Source organism: Amblyomma maculatum, chromosome 5 (genome assembly GCF_055883805.1).
Source record: "Amblyomma maculatum isolate TAMU_Amacu chromosome 5, ASM5588380v1, whole genome shotgun sequence".
NCBI lineage: Eukaryota > Metazoa > Arthropoda > Arachnida > Ixodida > Ixodidae > Amblyomma > Amblyomma maculatum.
Window position 1 is genome coordinate 86,363,466 of NC_139348.1, and position 23,066 is coordinate 86,386,531.

At 43.4% G+C, this 23,066-nt stretch overlaps 2 protein-coding genes across 5 annotated transcripts in view; one reads left to right on the forward strand and one right to left on the reverse strand.

Annotated features, from left to right (window-relative positions):
• The window catches only part of LOC146188633 (uncharacterized), a 200,176-nt gene that overhangs the window by 87,591 nt on the left and 89,519 nt on the right, over positions 1 to 23,066 (forward strand). The window lies entirely within an intron of this gene.
• Positions 11,063 to 22,172, reverse strand: LOC146188636 (uncharacterized). Its single transcript, XM_084603412.1, has 6 exons — positions 21,965 to 22,172; positions 19,662 to 19,712; positions 18,248 to 18,358; positions 14,759 to 14,997; positions 11,938 to 12,097; positions 11,063 to 11,313 (listed from the first exon to the last, which is right to left on the reverse strand). The coding sequence occupies exons 1-6, from the start codon at positions 22,170 to 22,172 to the stop codon at positions 11,063 to 11,065; spliced, it is 1,020 nt and encodes a 339-aa protein (XP_084459538.1).

Here is a 23,066-nt window from a genome sequence, read left to right on the forward strand (position 1 = left end):
CCTCTCTAGGTACTGGTTCACAAAGGAGACCGTGGCCTACCTCTTGACAAGGCTGCCGCTGATGCCGAGCGCCGACAATCGTGGCCTGCCGCTCTCGCCGATGCTGCAGCTGCTGGTCGCGCTCCGGTTCTACGGCGCCGGAACGTTCCAAGTGGTCGCTGGTGACCTAGTGAATGTGTCACAACCCACCGTGTGCCGCGTTGTCAAACGGATTTCAGAGCTCATAGCGAGCACCTTGTTTGCTCGTGTGGTGAAGTTCCCGCAGGCGGCTTCCGAATTCGATGCCGCGATGAAAGACTTTTACAAAATTGCAAACTTTCCGGGAGTGACAGGGTGCATTGACTGTACTCATGTGCGCATTAAAAACCCTGGAGGCTCCAACGGAGAAGTTTACCGCAACCGGAAGGGGTACTTCTCTATCAATGCGCAGGTGAGCGTTCAATTTTAATTGGCAGTGTTAAATTTGGCATATTGTGTGCATTCGCGTCGAAACGATATTTGTAATGTACAATTTATTTCGCTAACCATCAGCCATAATGCTGCCCCAGCACAAATTGATTCTATTTTCATTCATTTCATTCATAACGGGCTTTCTGGCATCGCTTAGGCAATTGATGGTGTACTGAAATAAAGAGGATATAATAAAATGAAAGTATATATATTAGGCCGTGACAGCAGCAAGCGCGCTGCTCGCGACCATGCAAATTCACACAATATTTCTATTGGATCATATTTTATTGAACCATCAAGACACTTTTACTGAGCATTTAAATACATATTGGTGGGGCAATGTTAGAAGGAAAAATAATATGTGGCCAAAATTTTAACATTTCGAAGCACACAGCATGATACATTGATTGCAGAAGTGTAGGAAAAAAGATCACATTCTCCCAGTTGACATGAAAACTCTGCTGCATGCAAAAATTGACATGCCAGGATTCTGCATGCACGTCTATATATGTAGACACCAATGACAAAAACTATATTTGATACTTGACTCGAGTTTTCAGTTTGTAATTATGCACATCACAATTTTAGATTCTTATTTCAAATGCAGCTTCAATCAATTGCTGCCCATTGCCAATATGTATTGATGCTTATACAGATTTCAGCACTTTCGAATTCAATTGATCTCACCAAAGAATAACTTACGAAGCAGCACTCATTACTTTTTTCATTGCTGCAATCTATTCAACCTATTTAAATTTGCTTCTCTTTCTAGGCCATCACGGGACCCCAGCTGCAATTTTATGACGTTGTTGTTGGCTGGCCTGGCCTGGCTCCGTGCATGACAGTCGAATCTTCGACAATAGTCGTGCACGGGTCCTATATGAAACCGAGAGACTTCCTGGAATGCTGCTCGGAGATGCAGGATATGCCTGCATGTCATTCCTGATGACACCACTAGCAAATCCTGGAGCCCCAAACAGCCCAGAATCGAGGTACGTAAAATTGTGAAACAACATACAGCAACAAGCTTACTTCTTGAGTTTCAAATCCATCAGTGTCATATGTTGTGTTTAAGATGTCTTTAAGACCTGTTCTTCTTATGCAGGTATCAGGCTGCCCACATCAAAACGAGAAATACAGTGGAGCGGGCGTTCGGTGTGTGGAAAAGGCGGTTCCCATGCCTTGACATGCGGCTGCAGCACAAGTTGGAGCATTCAATGCTTATAACCACAGCTTGTGCTGCACTGCATAATATCGCCTGCATGCGGAACGAACCTTGCCCACCTGCTGTGCCCATTCCTGCTGTCCATCTACCCCAAAGGACGAGGCAGCAACCCCATTTGCCACACCCTGCACCTGTTGATACAATCAATGGCAGTCGTGCACGTGCTCGTGTGATCGCGAGGTGTTTTCAGTAACTTCTTCATTTTTGCGTCCCTGTTGTGCTTATCGTTTGTGTCGTCCGTGCTGTCATCATGCCAATAATAATAGCCTGAATAATCTATACTACCCACATTTTGATTTTCTACTTTAAGCTAATGCGATGAAAAATTTGGAAAATTTAAAGACTCTGCCAATCCATCCCCACGTCCTTTTATGATGCCGATGCTGCTCCTGTAATTCCTGCTCGTTACCACGGTTCCTGCTTGCTAATATCTGAACTGCAACACCCAATTGGCATGCTATATCTACTTTCACAAACTATTAGCAGAATGTTATATAAAAAATAATAATTAGAATACACAATACAAATTCATCATTTTGTGGCACCCTTACATCAAGTTTTCCACACAATAATAAAGGAAAGGGCTGTACATGATCTGTCACATAATTGATTAGATTATGAAAAACACAGTAGTATGAAAAACGACGGGCACTTTTTAAAACATACGTATGAAAGGCACAAAGAGGAACTGAAATGAAAGGGAACAAGAAGCATTCATTTAAATTATCCTGTCTTGATTCTTACGGCAAGTAATCTAGATATTTGTATATTTAAAAATAATCACTCAGAGTGGAAGAGAGGCCTACATGCAAGAGCTGGATGTTAGTTCCTTTACATTGATTTAAAAAAAGATTATGAAAGACCTAAGCAATCCAGACCACTGACAAAAGGCGGGTTCCAAATACTCATTTTGCATATTATGCAGAACCATAAAAAAATAGGTGCCCCTCTATTATTGCTGTTGCGAATCGCTGCGTGATGCTAACATTGCAAGTTGCTGCTCCTTTACTTTTTTCTCCATTTCGAGCAGCTCAATCTCTAATTTGCTCTTTTTTTCTTGGTGTTCCAGTTCCATTTTTCTTTTCTGTCTTTCGAATTCTAGATCCATTTCGTTTTTTTTATCTTCATGTTTCCATCGCCGAGTCGGAATTATTAATTTTCCCCGCAGCAATTTCCTTCGCAGTGTGTGTAACTGACGCTTTCTTTCTTCCGCTTCCTCAAAGCTTTTGTAGCGGGCTTCGGTCTCGGGGGCTAGCATGCTTTTTATAGCTGCAATCCGGCCCCCAGCTTGACTGCCTTCTACAGATGTTACCCCATTGGTGCCTGTGGTCCTCACACTGGCAGAAGGTGGTGTTTCCGGCCTTCGAGCTGGTGACATGGGCATCACAGGGGATGGCGTCCTGTTTCGGCATGATGGGCCTAATAAAAGAGTTGAAACTTGCACATAAATATCAACAAAAAGTAAAGTGTGATGAGTACAAGAACACTTCAAAACATTACAAATACTGATTTCCAGCTTCACTTAATGCATAGCAAGCAAAAAATAGAGGAAGCTTTTTTATATAGTTTGTTCATTCAATATATGCTGTCTGTTAGTTGATTACCTGTGCCTGCGAACGAATATGAATCGGGCATTGCTTCACCAGGATCTTCGAGAATGGCTACAGCACAACTGTTTAGTCATAGTAGCATGATACTGTACATAGATTGCTTAAGGGACATGTGATTGCAGGATAGCTCTGTTTGCTTATCTGGTATATTGCTCTAGCACCACGCATCTTTTTTTTTTTTAGCAAAACTTTCTGCAGCTGTTAATGAAACAATTCTCATAAACAAGTCCACAGCAGAGCTTCACACTTGCAGGCAGTTTTGCATGCTTTGAATACAACGGTTCTCATTAGGAATTTACATCATTTTTAGTTGATTTAGAATTTTTTTTTTCTGTTGTGTCATGAGAGAAAAATGTTGAATAAAGATCAATTAATAAACAAATATAAAAGAGCAGCAGCAATCAGCAACACCACAGATATTCAAAATCATATCACAGGAGCGAAGCTGCAAGGCATGTGCTAAAAATTTAGTGAGTACATGGTATTGAAAATAATGGCGAAGATGCAACCACTTATATGAAATCACTTAATATCATTGGATATATTCACAGCTGATTCAACATCTTTAAGGACGTCTGCATAGAAACATTGTTCAGTGAATGAATGTCATGTATGCTAGGGTACAGTGTTTTTCTTGGCTGAAAGATAAAATTAAAGCTTGAATGAAAACTGGCCAATAGATAGGCAAAATGATGCATCCATTCTTCGATATCACCTGTGTTTTTAGAAATAAAGAGCTGAGTTGTTAGTTCCCTTTGTTTGTCTCTTCGTCCTGCAGTTTATGCTGCCTTGCTTATTAAGGGATGAATATGCAAAAGGCGGCCGCCACTCCAGGGTGAACGCACGAGTGTGAGTCGTTTCATTCGGCATGTCAAGTATCCCAGGTAAACAATGACATGAAGGTCCTTTTTGGTGTCATCATGCAGCCATTTTGCTTTGATCTATGGCCCTGAAAATTGCACTGATGCTACATAAGAATGCAGCCGCAAGGTCGCTCTGTCATGCACAAGCAACTGTATAATATATATTTTCAACCTTTTATACAGATTACTCTGCATGCTATACAAAACGTCTCTCAAAAGGATGCTTGAAAGCAATTGCTGCAAGTCTGTAGAAACAACAAAAAAGGCTAATTACCAGGCATGTCGGTCCAGTCAAGATCTGGGTCCACCATCGCGTCGAGCACGGCAGCCGGTGGAAGTGCTAATACTGGCTCGCCCATGTGAATGCCATCACTGTCGTATGGATTTTCCACCCGCATTGACATATGTGATGCCAATGCTCCTACAAGCTCCAATGATGGGCTCATTGGACGGCATCCTCGTGATCCACCTCCTGAAATCAAAATGGTACATATGCGAAACCTGCATGTATAACAACTTAATGTATGCACAGTCAATGAAAGGGTAGATCTGACCCCTTATGCCCAACGTTTGGATCAAAAGGGAATACTTTCTTCCCCAGTGTGCCAGCCCGTATGTATGCCTTTTGAATATGCATAGTTTTCAGCTTAACATAATAATTAAGCCGTCAATAAAAATTGCTGTTAGTGCAGTTAAACTTCGAGAAGCTGGTGTGTATATTTCACATTCTGAGTGGTGTAGACCATATAATATCTCAAAACGATTCGTTGGCCTTAAGGGGGGACACCCCTCTTAAAACTTTTTTCCTTATTTATGGGTGGATCTGATTGAAACTTGCACCATTAATGTACTTTTGCATGCTGATTTCAAATATCTGATTAGTTTTCTTGTAGATCAAATAGCTTTCAAATTATTACCTAATTCATGTTCTTCGTTTGGAGGTGAGTTAATTACTAAACATTTTATGGCATGATGAGAATAGCCCTGCCAGAGTGATCTAGAAGGATCATAGAGTGCCGCTAGTCATGAATTAACGTGGTAGAAGAATTTGAACCAGTTACAATAAGTCAAACTTTTATGACTAAAAGCCCAAGTTGGCACCTAAGATTGATAATTAATTCTGTAAATGTTGCCGCATAATAACTATACATATTTTTGTCCTACGGCACTGTCGAAGGTTTTCTCTTTCTAACAAGACAAGAATGAGAGCTATAGCACAAATAGACTAAGAGATATCTCTCCTCCAAAATTGCAGTTTTGAGAAAACGAAGAAAAACTTTTCACAGCATGTAGGTGTAAATTATGTCAATGATTGATATGTCAACAAGATCAGAAACAGGTGGAAAGTGATCTGAAGCGAAAATTAATGGCCTATGCCAATTTGAGCCAAAGTTACGCAATAGGAAACGTTTAAAAGGAAAATTCCATTTGGGTACCGAAGACAACATAACCTTCTCAGCAAATTTTCTTTTGTGGTCACTGCATTTACCTTGGTTTCATGAGACTCTCAGGATTCCCTTTCTAGAAAAAAAAAGTTTAAAGCAATAGCAAGAACAGGACCAGAGATATTGATCTTTCAAAAATGCAACACTACCAAAATTGGGGGATTGTCGGAAGCACTCAAGCCTCACGGCATTTAATCAGGAAGGGCAACCCCAAAGACCTCATGCTATTAAAATGCACCAGGAGCATAGTCGGGGTGCATGCTGTCGCGGTGTTTTCTTTTTTCTGTTTTAGCAACGCCAAGCGAAGCCGCCTGCTTCTTTGCAGAACGTGCGCTACGATGCAAGTCCTTTTCTTCAGCTCTCCTGGAGCCAGTTGCTGTCACGTTTGTACTGCATTCTTGCAGAATTGCTGCTGCTGTATGCTTGCAGCCGGCATTGAAGCGCAGCACAGCTTCTGCTGTGGCTGCTTCCACAGCAAACAGTGATGAGTGCCGCTCTTTCTGGATCAAGGTCCAGATGACCGAGTGGAAGCTTTCGTTCGAGTTCTGGGTCTTCCCCCGAATGCACCTCTGCAGCAGGCTCTTCTCTGATAAACGACTATAAACAGGCAAAAGAGCATCAGCCACATCTCTTGGCAGACTGTAATTGTGCTTTGGTGCAGGCTCCTCTTTTGCCTTTGCAGCGTTGTGGCGGCACCATGACTTCTCACCGGTAGGACACAAACTGTGCTTGGGGCAGTCATCAGTAGATGTGATGTGGTAATATGTCGCCATCACAGCTCGCTGCATGGCATCCACATCACCTACATTTGATCGAAGCGCTCGGCCATAATATATTGCCAGCTTGTCAACTAGATCAGCTGTCAGCCTTCCTCTGCCGCCAAGACTTTGCTTCCCTGCACCCTTGTGCCTCTGCAAGAGGTTGCGCAAAGCTGCTCCCATACGCTTGTGCACGTGATTTATGCAGTCCTCTTTGACTATTTCAATGTAGCCATAGATTGCAGCATCTTTAAGAGCATTAAATGTGCGACTGTCCCATCGCATAGCATGGTTGTGTAGCGCATGTTGTGGCGCTGCAGAGATCTTTCAAACAGAATTTTGCCAGCCTCTACCTCCATTTGACCAGCCTTGGAGTTGGTGTTTTTTTGGCACTGGTGGCGTGATTTCCAAAGTGCGTAGCCGTCAGTGTTTGGCTTGGGACCAATTTCGCAGCCCAGACAAAAGTTTGATAACACCACATAATCAAGCACATAACCAGTGAAGAGTTCCACCACGGCACCGACGCCTATATGTGATGAGTGTCCGCCCGTCATCCATGTGCCGTCGTAGCACACGGCAATGTTCCCCCTATGCCCAAAACACAAGTCATCGTAGACCTTCGCCACTGCCTGCGCGGCTTGTGCCATAGCGGTCGTGGCGGCTCGGGTAGCAGCAGGTTGCAGTGTGTTCTTCAGATGCCGTTGAAACGTCTTGTTGTGCATCCCGCGCCGCGACAACCCCATCGCCGAAAAGATATCGTTCATTGCTGTCTGGCCGTTACCGGTCGAAAGCATTGCTCGACTAGCCAGAATATTCAGCTCAAAAGGATTGCACCTTTTCTCGCCGTCAACCCTCCGCGAGTTCCACTCGGCCGCAATCTCACCGCAGTTGTCGCACAGCACGATCAGTTTTACGGCGAGGCCATAGCTCCGGTCACTGGTAACTAAACGTACGCATCCACGACACGTTTTGCACCGCACGGCATCCAGAAGGATATTCACAATGCTGATGTCAATTACCGCATAGGAGGCTGTTCCGTCCGCATCTGACTCTGCGGACGCACCACTTGCATCGGCGAACAGCGTGGTCTTTCGTGCCGTCGCCGGCGTCGATACCAGTCTATCAAGCGTAGCCTGCTCACGGGCACTCACTTGGGTTATGTCACTGTTAGCGACAGGCGCGGTGTCAATTCGTACACGACTGCAGTCGGCACGAAGAACGGCGCCGTTGTCCAGCGGAATCGGAGAAGCGTCGCCGCCCGCAACGTGATCGTCACACAATCCCGCAGCACTGGCACTTGCTTCTTGCACAGTATGCAACGATGTCGCATTCTTAACGCGTTTCTTTGGTTGCTTTCGCCCGAACTTGTGCAAAGAGCGGTACTTCTTCGCGCCTGGCATGACTCTCGCGTTGCACTAGCGTGGTCGACAGAAAGACAAAATGGCGTCGCTGGGAGTCCGCATTCCAGGGCTAGCTTGCCGGAACCAACCAAACGACGCCATTTTGATCACGTGCCTTAACCGGCCAATAGTAGCGCGCGCTGCATGCTATCTTTTTGTTTGTTTTTTGGGGGAAAGGCGGAGCGCACAGGGTTGCTTTCCGAAAGAAAAAATAAGCCGAAAGCGCGCGCTTTCGAACGAGACCAAAATCGCCGCGGTGGAGCGCGTAGTTCTCATGCGCCGGGCGATAGAAATTGGGTGTCGTTTGTCCACAATTTAAAGGGCAGTGGGTGTGGTACTGCATTTTTTAATCGCTATAACTTCATAAATACGCGGGGTATAAGGATGAAAATTTGCGTGCAGATGCGGAATGGTGCGAGGAATACGAAAATGAAAAAATTGAAAATCCGATTTTCGGGTCGATTTTCGGTGCCAAAGAGCCGTGTCCCCCCTTAATGCATATTCCTGTATTTAAGCTCACAAATATTCTAAAAAAAAAAGAGGGATGAGGAATTGTCTGACAGAAGTCGCACACCATTACACACCAAACATTTTTAGCGGAAGGCAGTTTTCTTAAAATTTTGGCACATCAAAGTATATTCTATCCAAGCTCCATAGAACAAAAAATAAACATGCATCAAATATGATAACGGGTTCGCGGCACTGGGCAATTATAAATGACCTGGTCAAGGATCCTGCATGCAGCATGCATACATTGTTGCAATCAAGCAGGAGTGTGTTTCTCAGCACAGGCCACAGAAATCGAATTGTCGAAAATTTACGAAGTTGTCAAAAAATGGTACTTACCAGTTGCATATAGATCACGCTTCTCCTTGGAGTCAGTTTTTTTCCGCCTGGACTTTTCATTATCCCATAGTTTGCGGAGCTGCTCCGCAGTTCTTGGCCGCATGTTGGGCTGGCTGTTGTACTCCAGGCACAACTTCTCCCATGCCTTGTTTTTCGCTTCTATCGAAGCGCTATTTGTGCGCTTATTTTCAATGGTTCTTGTATATTTCCCGACAAGCGCTCTGAGCACTTCGCGTTCCTCCTTTGTATAAATAAACCGCGTAGCCTCTTGGGAAGGCTGAACACTTTGGCTCTCGGCTGACGAGGACATTTCGATAGAGCACCGACGTAGAGACGTCCGAAGCGATCGACTACGCTAGCAAAACTCTTCGGCTGTGGTTCTCGGCGGCATGGCGTAGAATTTTTTTTTTTTTTTTGCTTTCTTATCTTTCCGCGCACCCCTCTTTTCCTTGCACTCACAGTTCTCTTCAAAAGACAGTGAAAAAAGACTAGCAATCACTTTGCTATTCCATATGCGCGAACGACGACCAAAGTGGGCGCTCGCGGACCAAGTACGCGGCCAGCCATCTGTGTCGTACGCATATCGGTGCGTAGCCCAGCGCCTCAGGGTGCGCGTTCGAACCCCATTCTGCTTTTCCGGGCATGCTTTGCGCATTGCTGAATACAGCTCCCAGCTGTTCTTCCAAACGCAAGCAGCGTTTGTTTCAGCGGAATGTTGCACAAATGACCACCCGAAAGTAACAGAGCAGTGTACGCTCTGCAAGATTTTTCTATTTTCGCTTCACCATTCACAACAGAGTCGCTGCTAGCCGAACCTCTAAAATGAAACAGCGCTAAAAAATGAAGAAACTTGTCAGATAGGAAGAGGACTTATTGGTCCCCGAAAGTGCCGCGCGAGAGCTGTGGGCATGCCGCCCAAGGCGTCGGCTAATGAAACGCAGTCGCGACTGCTTGGCCGAGACCGACCAGCGTTTTTTTTTTCTTTCTGTTTTTTTTTAAGAGACGTACGCAGAAAAGAAGCGCCGTAGCAATTACGCCTTTGAATGCCTTGCTTGCATGTCCAGGCATTACAAAGCGCCGAGAAGCACTGGCAGCAGACGACTTTACAGCGCATCCGCCGCTCGCCCCTCGCAGATGTTTCGCGCATGTTGTTCGCGCGAGTGTTGCCAGATGCGAACGCGTTTCCGGCCGCGCCATTACTCACAGTGCGGAAAGCGCGTTTTTTCTATTGTAACCGTCGATCTTCCTTCAGAAGTTAATTCAGAAGCACGCCTTGCTAGAAATTGTGCATGTTACACATGACAGCACGCAGTTTATACGAAAAAATTTGCTCTTAATCTCGTCCCCATACTTCCTTTTCGCCAGCTCGGTGGAGGTGGAGTGGAGGATGGTTTCTCGAGGGCGCCTCGTCGGAGTGAAAGCCGAGCGGGGTTCTTGAAACGGAAATGCCTCTTGAGTGGAGGAGCGGCTGATATCTCGCCTCCACGGAGTGGAGGTGGAGCGTCGAGTCGAGGCGCATTTGTGAATACGGGCGTCAATAGTGAAGGTTTGTGCATGACATCAGGCTGGACATAGAAGTATTCTGCGCTGCATCCAACTTCTGCCCCAAAACAGGTTTGGCTGCCATGGTGAAGGGGTTTTTGCTCTGCAGAGAAGCTGACTTCTAGGTTTCTGCAACCCACCTATTCCAATTCATGCCAAGGATTATGCGAGCGGCATGTAAGGTACAGTGAAACTCCTGTTTTTCATGATTTAACAAAGCAGTCTTGAGCCAGAAAACGACACAACTTTGGCATGTGTTGATAGGGGCAGTGCCCCATTCCTATAGTTAGTACTGCCCCAAGCAGCACACCAACAATGGACCAGTGCTGGCGTAACATTGGTAAAAAACGGCACGAAAGTCAGACCGTCATTGGCATTTAGGCCAAAAGAGACTTTTTCCAACCTTGGGCCGACGTTCATGCCACGATTGGACCACTGTCCAGCCTACATTTGTCCGACATTATGCCATGATTGAACCACTGTACTACCCATATATTCATGTTGGCCCGCCGTTCACCCATGATTGAACCACTGTACTGCCCATATATTCATGTTGGCCCGCCGTTCACCCATGATTAGACCACTGTTATGCCGATGTGATAACATTGGCCCGACATTCATGCCACAATTGAACCTGCATTCAGCCAGTCTACCAAAAGTGGACATGCCACAATTAGACCATTGTTTAGCCTATCTGTTAAAGCTGGCCCAGAATTCAGGCCATGCATTTTCAGTGCATTCCAGCTAATATTTGCATTATACAAGCCACATGCTTTACTACTGCCAAACTGCAAGCACCCTTTATATACACATGCATAAAATGAGGCGCAACAAAAATCAAAGTGTGATCATTTATTTAAAAATAAAAATAGTCCTTGGCTGGCACACCAGGTGCAGAGAGGCAACTCAGATTGCCGGCAGGCTCAAGTGCCAGCAGGGCCCTGCAAGGCAGCACTGGAGGTGTGGGCCGGGTGAGGCAGTGAGGGTGCCTTACTGGATGTCGCCGAAGCACAGGGGTTCGGTGTAGTTGCCAGGCTGGCGGCAGAACTTGCATTCAGTGTCTCGGCAAAGCGCCGCTTTCTACCGCCACTACGGTCCACTGACCCTGGCAACCACTTCTTAATGAAGCCGTGCGCTTCAGCAACATCCACACCTGTCTTTTGGCAGATGGCATCTGCACAAGATAAGTGGACATTTTAGGCCAACAGGAACACTTTGTTGGCTCACAGAAATCAAGCTTATTTCACTGAAAGAAAAACAGAAGAATAAAAGGTAGCGCAAAAGGATGAGGACAGAGGAACCAGCCCAGCAACAAGTTTTATTGAAAAAACCAGAAGAGGACACACATGTAAATGTTACACGGAATGGGCCTCATAATTCAAGGACTAGGCAACCAAATACAACTTTAGAAAAAGCTCTCGCAAGAAAGATCTTCTAACCAACTGTATATAGCTACTATGACACTATGGTCCACCTTTCAAGGACTAGAGGGGGAACACAAATAGCTGGCCAGTGCAACATGACTGCAATGCTGTGAGAAAAGATGTATTTTGAAAAAGCCCTCAAACCAGTAAAGTCCATCTGTTGTTCATTCTTTAGATGCCCACTGAGGAAAACTGCAACCAGCCCCACAAGCAATTGCAGTAACAAAATATTCATCTGTTATAAAAAAGAAGTTGTAAGCTGGGTAAAGTGGTAACAGATTTTACAGATGAAAACAAAGTGCAGCAAAGCCTGTTACATGTGCTTTCGCTCATGTTTTAAAATTAAAAGCTACTGTAATTAATAAAAAATATACCTGTGACCACCTTGCACAATCTTAGGCCGATAAAGGAAAGTTTTCCTTTCCGGCCGTGCAGACTGTACAGGCGTTGTACAGACACCCCCATGATGGCCGTCATGGCGTTGGCCGCCACCTCCTTTAAGCCTTTTCCCCCCAGGCGGAGCAGCTGCTGTCGCTGAAAAGAAAGAAAATCATAGTTGCGCAAATGCTATTAGACATAAAATAACAAGTACTGTTTGTTTATTTCTGAATAGAATAACTGAGATAACTGTATGACCAATTGTCAGCAGCTCATACAATTGTGCCTGCTATTTAATGCATCATTCTTGTATGATGCAACAGCTCTCTACCACTGCAAACAAAGACATTTTTTTTCTAATGTGCTAGGAGCAGACAAATTTAGGTGCTGAGCAAAAGTGGTCGCTCTTATCATGTTATAACTTGAGGCTTTTAGCAGATATGTGTGCTGGATGTATTTGGGCTGCAGTCCCAAAGGAATTCGGGCTAGGAGCATGCTGTAGAAGAGGGGTTTGCAAATTTTAACCGTCTGGAATCCTTAACGTGCACTGACATCGCACAGCACACGTGCACCTTGCTTTTCACCTCCATGGAAAAGTGGTTGCTGCAGCCAGGTTTGAACTCTTTTTGGGTTCAGCAGTTGAGGGACTGAGCCGCTGCCGCGGGGCCCATTATCCCAAAACTGAGCATGATCTAATATGTACCCCAAGCACATGAGTAAAGCTGCATGCCTAGCAACCACTTTTCTTTAAGCAGTCTTAACATTCCTGTTTTTGGCAGCAGATCAAGTAATGAAAGAAAGCATGATATGGGCAAGAGAGGAAAAAGTGGGGATAAAAAACAGCTCGAAAATAAGGACTTGACACCACAACATAAACAAAACACAGGGCTGTGAACTCATGGGCTGTGCATGAACTCCCACATGAAGACAGCATACAGTTCCGTGACCTAAGAATTTCAATTTTGAAAGGGCACATATGTTGTATGTATAATCCTAGATCACAAAAGGCACTCCTCCCCTATAGTAGTGCTCATTGGAAGGTAGTAAAATGAGCAGTTGCCATGAATTGCCTCAATTACACGTTGGAAAAATCATGTCATCAAATGTCTCAGAGCGTTAAGATACAAGCACAGCGTTTGCACATGTCCGGCTATCCTCCAGATACTTAGCAGTTGCAGACAGCCTGCTAAAAAAGAAAAAGATCAGTAAAAAGCAAGATAAGCAAGATCAGAGGCTGACAACACAAGTCATTCCATGCATTCACAAAGTATCCCATAATCTTAAGAAGGTTGCAAAAAGATACAATGTAAACATGCTCTTCTCCGCATCAAGTAAGCTCTAAAAAATTTGTCCAATGATGAAAGAGCAAAAGCCGTATTGTAGTATCAAGCACCAACTTTGGTTCACCCGGTGCACTACAAAGGTAGTTTACAGTGTTCCACTCACTTGTAATAGAGTTTACATTGGTCAAACAGGACACTGTTTTAATGAGAGAGCCAGGGAGCAATATGATCAAGTCAAAGACGGTAAAGGGAGTAATCTTGCCACTGAATGCAGAAACTGTAAGTGTAAGCTAATTTTTCGAAAAACCAAGGTTCTTGGGTGCGAGAAAGATCAGACTGAAAGAGATATTGTTGAGGTACATCATATCAGAAAAGCGGGAGATCAATGTGTCAGCCCCCCTCATTTTTTCTGTATGATAATGAAATGGCCTTTCTGGACAAACACGGTTGACTACCACATGGCAATAACAGCACCATACTTAAGCTTGTTTTTATTTTATATAAAATTTAGTTGGAAGTTCGTCCTGTTGTGTGTTTCTTCATGTCCTCATTTTTTTCATGCTGTGAGCACTATACGTTGATGAATCAACATCAACGGGCCCAAACATCAGTGTTGTTGCACAGTTTGGTGGTATAGTGTCAAAAGCGGTTTGAGGCCATATACAAGACCATGTAGTAGTATCAATTCCTGAAATGAAAATGTAATTGCCAAAAGCCCTGCAGCACGAGCAATTGTAATGCTTCCTGAAGCAAAACTGAAACTATGCATTAGACATGCAGGAGTGTCGTTGCAGATGTGACACCCACTGCGGACATGTTGCAGTGCTCAGTTCAAACTGCAAGCACTTTTGCATCAAATTTACATGGAAAGAAAAGGACAGTAATAGCCAAATGTGTAGACGTTACTTTCTTAGAGCAATAAAGAGAAATAAAGCACAGTTCAAATTTAGTGTCATGGTCACTGCAACAAGCCTCAGCAAACGTTGCCATCCTCACTGAGCTTCCACGCCTCTTACAATAATTTCCATTTTCAAGTGAAAAAGTGTGTGATTTCCTCATGCTGCAGTGCTTTTGAAACTTGTTTATTGAAAAAAAGTATGGCACGATTGATGGAATTGAACTCCCCACTGTCACTAACCACCAAATCGCAATTAAATTAAAGATTTTATAACTGAGTTTAGTTAACCATGTAATTACTAAAGTTTAGCCGTACATTGTGCCTGTTGCATCAGGAAATGCGTTCCTACAATCTATTTTTTCTAGCCTCCCCTTATTCAGAATTTTTGAAAATGTTCACTGAAACACCCAGTAATCTGTATATGCAGCTTTCATGCACATGATATTTACATTAATAAAACATCCAGAAGTGACAACATACTCAAGCAAATCAGTAAGAATTATGAATATGATGAGCATGTTATCCACAGAGCATGGCATGCACCTTTTTCACAAACATCTGAATTACTTTATATTGCAAACCCTAACTAGGTACTCATTTTTCTCAGTTAAGAATTATTAAAAAGCATTAAATTACCAGTGCAGCTGCCACACCATCATCTTGCAAGGCAGCGTCGGCTGCCTCCAACGCCTCTATGGTGTAGGCAGGCAGAGCAAGGGCGGGAGGAGGTGCTGGTGGGGAGACTGGCTGCGCAGTGCCTGGCTCTCGGTCCGACCGCAGCAGCAGGCTATCTTCAATGCGCTGCACGCGCTGGATCAGCTCACGCTGCTGCTGTTGGACCTCAAGCAAAACCCTCAGCACCCTGAGCACTGCAGCTGTAATTGAAGAAATCAATAATTTCAGTGAGAGTACAGCTTCCTAAGCCCGATAGCATCACTTATGCCCTAGGCACCAATAAAACAGTATGAGTGTAAACAGCAAGAAGCAACATGCTGGTTATGCTCCTAACTTTCTACAGCTTTCACAGAGACACTCATAACACATGCATCTATTCCTTGCCAGCCTAATGTAAAAGTTATAAATGTCATCACACTGATGAACACTTAGGTCAAACAGAGCTCCTCTACGTGTGACAGAGAGCAGAAGAGCTGCGATATTGTTCTGCAAATGCCTCCTCAGTCTGGGCTTCTGCCAATGGTTATGGCACTTCAGAAGCATTTCCACTGCTACCGCATTGCGGAAAGGATTAATGTATTCTACTCTCATGAGAAGCACATGCTAATAGGGAGTCAGAAAGCAGAGCAGGCCTTCGCCTGTAATTTAGCTTTGCATCATTTGAAAAGTGTTTTTCATGGCAAGATTATATTAGAAAAATTCTGGAGGTAGGAGTCTGTTCTGTGTAACTACAAGTACTTTTGGGAGCTAATGCATTACACTTGTTGCAGCAAAGATCCCTTTTGCACTGTTGTCCTTGGCTGATAAACAAAATGCAACAAAAAGGTGAATCATGTGTCAACATCAGAGGACAAAGTAAAGATTAAATCCAAGATGAGCCCACCACCATGTGGACGTAAATAAGTACAGGAAATATATAAGATACAACAATGTTAGCTCTTGGGCCAGTTGGTGCATGTTGAACATAAAAACAGGGGTGCCAGCGGAAACACAAAGGTGCGTACACAAGAACAAAGAGGTAGCTACAGACGGATGCTGGGCTATCAACTGCGGTTTATTGAAGGAGCATTGCCGCACAAAAATACACATCCGACGCATGCGCATCTGCAGCACCACCGCAGATGCGCATGCGTCAGATGTGTGTTTTTGTGCTGTAGCTACCTCTTCGTTCTTGTGTACGCATCTTTGTGTTTCCGCTGGCACCCCTATATTATGTTCAATATTTCAGATAGGCTTTCTTCATACATCTCTGCACTATCGAACTGCAGACACTGCACACAGTTGCCTATTGCTTATGACAAAAAGGAACAACACAGAATTCTGAAAAAGGAACGCTAAGAAAAATTTGCCACAGTAATTCATCACATTCCAATGCAAAATGCAGTGCCTAAAGGGTGATGCACAGTAACATGTTTCAAAGCCTAGGAGCTACACTATAGTCATCTGCAATATCACTAAACAGAAAATTTAGTTCTGATCAGACCTCTAAGCAGGTAATCTTGTTTTGCATACCTTTTACAAAGTAACTGCGCAAGCTGCAAGGTACCACTCCTAGGCTTTCTTTTTGTTTATGCACTAATCAGGGGTTCTCAAACTGGGTTCTGCAGAGCTCAGGGGTTCCACGAGTTTCTACTGCCAAAGAGCAAAAGTATGCCTATGCCGCACTGATGCCGAAGCAGGGGGCAGCCAATAACCTGTGAGCTGCTGCGTGATTCTATGCACAGTCCAGCTGGGTTGGACACGAGAATGGAATGTAGTGCTGGTCTTGTGACTAGTTTACTGTTTCTAGTTTTGCCATCTGGTTTTTGCTTATAGTTTCCAGTATAAGTGAGAGGTAGGCATTGAATAAAAAGGTCAAAAGCAAGAATACAAACAAGTGCTTACAAAAGTGAACTAAACAAAAAAAAAACCAGGGTGGGTTCATGATCAAGCAACACCAGATGATAGCAATTTGAGAAGGAGGTGGGGGGGGGGGGGGGGGGGGGCAATTATATTGCATGCCAACTGGGATTTGCGAAGACTCCCTTTTAATATCTCCTGTTCCACGAATATGGTGGCAACGTTTAAATGAAGTATTCAATCACAATGGCATAAAGCAGACATATGCCTCAAACGATGCCCAAATATTAATCCACAAGCTAACTCGCTGGAAAATCAGCTTGAAACAACTGCGTCTTTCAAACAGCAAACTTGTGCCAGCATATATGTCAAACATGATCATCTAGTGACTCATTGTTGGCATCTGTCAGCAAGATAAACATGACGTCATACATGGCATACAGTCCTATGTGAGACGCTCTGAGAGTATTAGAATAAATAGTGCAAGCATTTTTGTGGGCACTAAATGAAAGCATTTTGTGGTAAACACTGTTCAGCTTATTGCCACTTTAAGTTGAAGTAAGCAAATAAAAATGGAATTTTAAGTCAGAAAATGTGGCACCATCTCTATAAAGCGGGCTGTTTTTTGCCGACCAACTGACATTTCTTGCTAGGCACAGGCGAATGTTTGAGAAATAAAAAAGGTCGTAATTATTGCTTATCACACATAAATCTTCCTCTATGCAAGAAAAGATGAATGGCAGCGGATGCTGCAGAAGGTGGTTAGACTGCTGAGATCTTTCCTAAATGAGAGCGTGCCACCCTGTTGGTTTTGGGTACCTTATAAGGGAGTGCACAGGGGCTGCATGATGTCCAAATTAATTTTCTTCCACATTTTACACTCCATCTGAGGCGCTGCATTCGCTTCCAGCTAATGAACTTTTAAGATACTATCAAAGACAACAAAAGTTAAAATATGAGCCCCTTTGACCTGTATGCCCCTGGAAGTGAATAAATTATTCTGCAAGAAGAAAAAGCACAGAACATGGGACCACTGCACGCAGTACATTAATGGTGACGGCTTTCTGGTGATCGTAGGCAGAGAGAGGCAGCAGCAATGCCAGGATCCAAAAGATGACAACAAAAGTTACTAACTACAGCAGCCAGTGCAGTATGAATGACAAAAGCTGAAAGCGAATCGAAATACCAGGTTGTATGTTTTAGCATTACTTTGGTTTAGTAGGGACTGTCTTTGAAGAATACCAGTAAACATTTTCAGAGTTATCACTTTCAAAGAACATAATTTCAGTCTGATCGTGAACTCCGTGTAATACCTTCCTAAATATTTATTCTCTAGATATTTCTGGCAATGCCAACTTCAGTTCACTAGCATAGGATATACTGAGGAAAATAAAATTTGCTGCTTTTTTTTTAAAGCTAAACAGGTCTAACCTCTAGCTGAGAGCAACACTTGATAGAGAAATAGGAGTGAAAATCAGACAGGGAAAAATTGGTAAGACAGGACAAACATTTGTCCCATCCTCTCACATTGTCCCCATGTTTGGCTAGCATTCCTGTTTTTTGCTCTAGGTTATTTTACATTAAAAAAAGAAAACAAAGTGAAAATTTCACCTTCAACAGTCCCACTTTCATTGGCAGCCTCGGAGCTCAGGGCTGCACTTTCACTGCCGACAGCTTCAGAAAGCGTCACTGCTGGCACTTCAGCGCCTTCATTCAGAGGTGCTGGAACACGAACATCATTAGTGGTAATGCAGGAGGCACAAAAAATAATAAACAAACTGTCCAGATTAAAGGTAGAACGAGAGGAAGAAGATGGTTTACACGGTATGAACGAGCACTGAACAAGGGAAAGTGGAGTACGCCTCAGTTCGCAGGTCGATCCAACGTTTCGATAAGTGGACTTGTCTTCGTCTAGGCGGAGACAAATTCACTTGTTGAAACGTTGGCTCGACCTGCAAACTGAGGTGTACCCCATTTACCCTGTTCAGTGCTCCTTCATACTGTCCAGATTAAAGTGAGGTGGTGCTTTTGTTTGACCATTCTTTGCCAGGTAACAGTAAAAGGCACCTATTTCAAACCCCAAGTTGTGTTAATTTATGCAACCCAGAAAGACAGCAATTCCCAAAATAGACCTCCCAGCTTGAGTCGCATGGAACAGTGGCGCCCGTGCACACGCCTCAATCATGCACACTATAGCAGAGGAGTGACTAGGATAAAAAGTCCCCCGTCTGTCAAATATATCCCAGCAGCACTGTTTCACGTTTGTTAAATTCACAACATTCTGCCGCTGCCATCAAGAGCCATGGTCCATGCAAGCATTTTTGAAACACAGCAGTGCCATTTGTGAAGAGGCATTACTGCTACTGTACTGCACTGTGAAAAGGGCTATGCAGGCATCATATTATAGCAATTCTTCAACACTCCTGACATTGTGCACAAAGCAAAGTACTTGATGTAGCCATGGAAAATGATCAATGTTAATAAGTTTTTACCTCTCAAGTACAGACAACCATACTTCTGGCATTCATCACATAAAACTACTGTGATGCAGGAGGTTTTTGGCAGTATATAGTATCATTCAATAATTCGAAAATTTTTCTTGATCCCTTGAAGGCCAAATTAACAAGATATTACTATTTTTTTCCTTATTCAAGGAGCCAAAATCACTCAATACTTAATGAGCATGTGACACGTGTACATCTGGCCATACTTGCCTAACTCAAGAAATTTAATTATTCCAATTTCAAGCAGTCTACTAGAAATTTCAACACTGCATCTTTACCTCTTGAGTAAACTAAAATTACCCTAGAACTGCGGGAAACTGGCAGTTTGCCAAGAAATGGTTACTGACATCTGTATACTGACATGATATTATACGGTAAATGTGTTCTATTTCTCTGAGAGTGCAATGAGCTACAGTTTTTTTTTTTTTTTGCAGCTCTTGCAAGCACCTACTGCCATATATTCACAATCTGAACTAAAATCAAGCTTATAGATTAAATGTCGATGACAATTCATAACATACGAGGTGATGGCAGCTCCACTTCCACGGGCCAATCTTCATGGCCCTCGTTTCCTAAAGAAAGAATTGCACATTAATATCATCTTCAGTATGCAAATAATTTTTTGTTAATTATAACTCCAGGAATTATAATTACCAGAAACTGCTGACGTCTCCACAGCAGATGTGAATTCATATTTGCGCATCTTTTTTTCTGCGCTCTTGTAAGAGCCTGCAAAGAATTAATATGAAATGAATGAAATTTGTACTACACGTGCACTACACCCATGATGATTAGACAACACAGGAACTGGTTGAGGATTTCTATATTGGACCAAGATAACTGCGTAGGCAAAAAAAGTTTTCTAAGTGACAGGGAGATTGCCTTTCTTGAGAATGCTTGGAGGTTGCATACATATCTGAGTGGGCTTTAGTGTTGTGTTATATGGTTTATCTGCATCAACACTTTCACACCTTTGAGTGTTTCTTTATATACCAAATCATTGGTAAAGAAAACCCTTAATTGTAAGTCAGCGCTTGTCCCGTGTTTTCCTTTCTCTGACCCCTCTTTCTTTTCTTACACTGTTGTATCATGACCATAGGTTGGTATACAGCTAGTTGGTATAGCTGTGCCAACTAGCATGGCCAACTCAATGTTTTGCTAGGTTTACCTGTTGTAGAACTGGCCATGTTGACTGAAATTTCTGGCATAGCTCACTGCTCATAAACGTTAAAGTTTGAACATTGAAGTGCTGTTTATTTCATTTTCTTAAATGGTTAAGGCACAGACAAGTGCAACTACTTAGGCCGTTGCCTCAACGAAGTGGTTTTCGATCAGCCTATGACAGATCAAGCAACCATCTGCTGATCAGCTTCATTGGCATTGCGGGTCTGAAAGCACTAGACTGCTGATAGTGCTGCTGTAGCTGCCGGTATGACGCGGCAGATTGCCGCATAATAAGCTATATGTAAGACATCTATTGCCCAGCCCAACTGATCATGCCTTTATGCCGGCAAAAACACATATTACATTTATTGTTTGCTTGGTAGCAATGTTCGTCAAGCACTCCCCTAAGATGCACACTGCTAATATGGCTAGTCATGTATAAAAATAAAAGAAATCTGTTCTTTGACATATTACCTCATTGCTGACGCTCTGCTGTCTGTCATGACATCTTGTGAGCATTTAATTATGGCGGTCACTCTTAATGGAAGGGGCTTCCTGATCACAATTACATATTGCATTTTTTAAAATATGCAACAACCCCGGTCATCGAAACTTGGAAGTAGGATCATAGACTTCCATAGAAGCACAAACATGCAATTGGTTGAACGACCTGCCCTTCTTTATAAATTTCATTGATATCATTCCTCAACGCTTGGCCATAACACATACACATCCGAAAGTGCATGATACTGCTGTATGTAAAAGAAGTTCTAGGCTACTTTGCCGAATTGACGCCTGTTCAGCTACCCTTGTAACTGCAGTCACCAGTCAGTTCAGCCAACAGACTCCATCCATGTTTGAATGCCATTGAAACACTCATGTGGCAGAGGCATTCTTTTATATTTACAATTAAAACGTGTTTCCAATTTCTAGGGTTTAAAAACTATGCAACACATGGCTACGGAGGAGATGGCAGAGAGCCTTCTTCCCAGGCGGTGTTATAGAGGTTGAGAAGGTACTCTTTTGCGTTATCTTTTGCGTTAGCGGAGTAAGTGATTCCATCTTCACCAGGAGCCGACCGAGTGGCGTTAGCAAGAAGTGCAGCTTCAAGCTCGTGTAGTGTAAAAGGGGCATCGAGGTCATTGCTTGCACAGGACAACATTGTGAAAGAACACTAATTTACATCAAGTGGGATAGTTTAACAAGCACTGATACTATATTGCACAAGCACATTCTGCACTGCTCCATTTCACTGCATGCACGTAACACAGGGACTCGTCCCAGCAGCAAAGTGCCTGACGCTTAGCTGCTGCAGCACGCTTACTTAAAACTGGAAGAAAAAAAAAACTGAACCGCATTAAACTTTTCTGTCTTAACTGTAATTATTTTGCATGTTGACTCCAGCAGTTACGCTGAAAACTGTAGGACTTCAAGAATAAGGCACTAGTATGTTTCAAAAGTCGCCTTCGATCGGCTTACAGATAACAGTTCATTCCTCTTTGTTTTTTGATAACTGGCTAAGTGGCGGCAAAATTACAACTTCTTAGTCGTAATTTAGTCACGTAGAGTTGAAGGCTCAAGGAATTTCTTAAAGAGCTCTTTACGATTGCTAGCCAGATCATCATCATCTTTACATAGTCTACAATTTGACTATACTTACGGCAAGAGGCAACCACTGTCACTGGGCACCGTGTCCATTGGTGCCCGCTGGCATTTCTATCAGCCTGATTCTTTGCCAGGCGAATTACTGCCGTTGGGCTGGCCATAGGCCAGAAGCAATGGCTGTTGCCATCAAGCCAGCCCACCGGCACAGCTGCCAAACTGTCCTCCTCATCTGGGAACTTCACCAATGCGAATGGTTTCAACATGCTGCTTGGAGAAAACAGGACAAAATATTAATAGAGAAGTGTAAAAAACTTTTTGCAGCCCAGTGTCTAAGCCTTACAGCCAAGAGAATTATTGTGATATTCTCTAAGTACTCCTGTTAGGCTAGCCATAAGCTATAGTGCCCCTCTACAACTGACGTCACTACTCTCACATCCACCTCGTTCTGTGCCGCACCACACTCCTGAACTTTCATCAAAAGCAAGTTGACAGTTACGTGTGTCATAAGTGCTTGCAATCTGGGATTTATTTAAGCAATCTTTCTGCCTGTCGTCATGCGAACGAAATGCACATATCACAGCCAGCATCATAGCATAGAACTTGAATATTGCACTGAGTGCACTTTACCAGGAGCATGGGGATGAAAAAAAAAGCAAAATGCAAGAAAAGACCAAACGAGCAAGAGAGACAGGAAACACATTGCTTGAGATTTTCACCCAGTATTTCATGTCACATGTATCCTAACCATGAAAATCAGGTGAAAATTTCCTGCTCGTTTCGTGCTGGCTGGGAGCTACTGGTTTGTACTGGTGTCTGCTGAAACCAGCAGACGACCCGACGATCTTCAGTTGGCTTGAAGGTGTACAAAAGCATGCATTTGAGTTTTTGCAGTCCCATACAAAAGCTTGTTGCATACGATTACCGCATTTTTATGCATTTCACTAGAAAAAAAAAAAAAGAACGGAAACTATGTACCAATATTTAAAACATGGTTCTGGTAAGTCTAGGTTACATTATAAGAATTATAGTGGGCTGAAATACAACGGTAGACAATTGAAGAACAGGCAATTTTCCAAACAAGCTAAGCATATGTCTGTTCTTTTTTTTTTTTTTTTCTCTCGAGCAGTAGCCACATAGTGGAATATCGCTATGAGGTA

Bases quoted from the DNA above. Each gene is read 5' to 3' on its own strand.
- LOC146188636 (XM_084603412.1), bottom strand. From the start codon at position 22,172: ATGTTGAAACCATTCGCATTGGTGAAGTTCCCAGATGAGGAGGACAGT. The intron at 19,713-21,964 runs GTAAGTATAGTC...TTCTTTCTTTAG, and splicing joins GACAGTGGTTGCCTCTTGCC to GAAACGAGGGCCATGAAGAT. The intron at 12,098-14,758 runs GTAATTTAATGC...CTTTCTTTTCAG, and splicing joins ATGGTGTGGCAGCTGCACTG to CGACAGCAGCTGCTCCGCCT.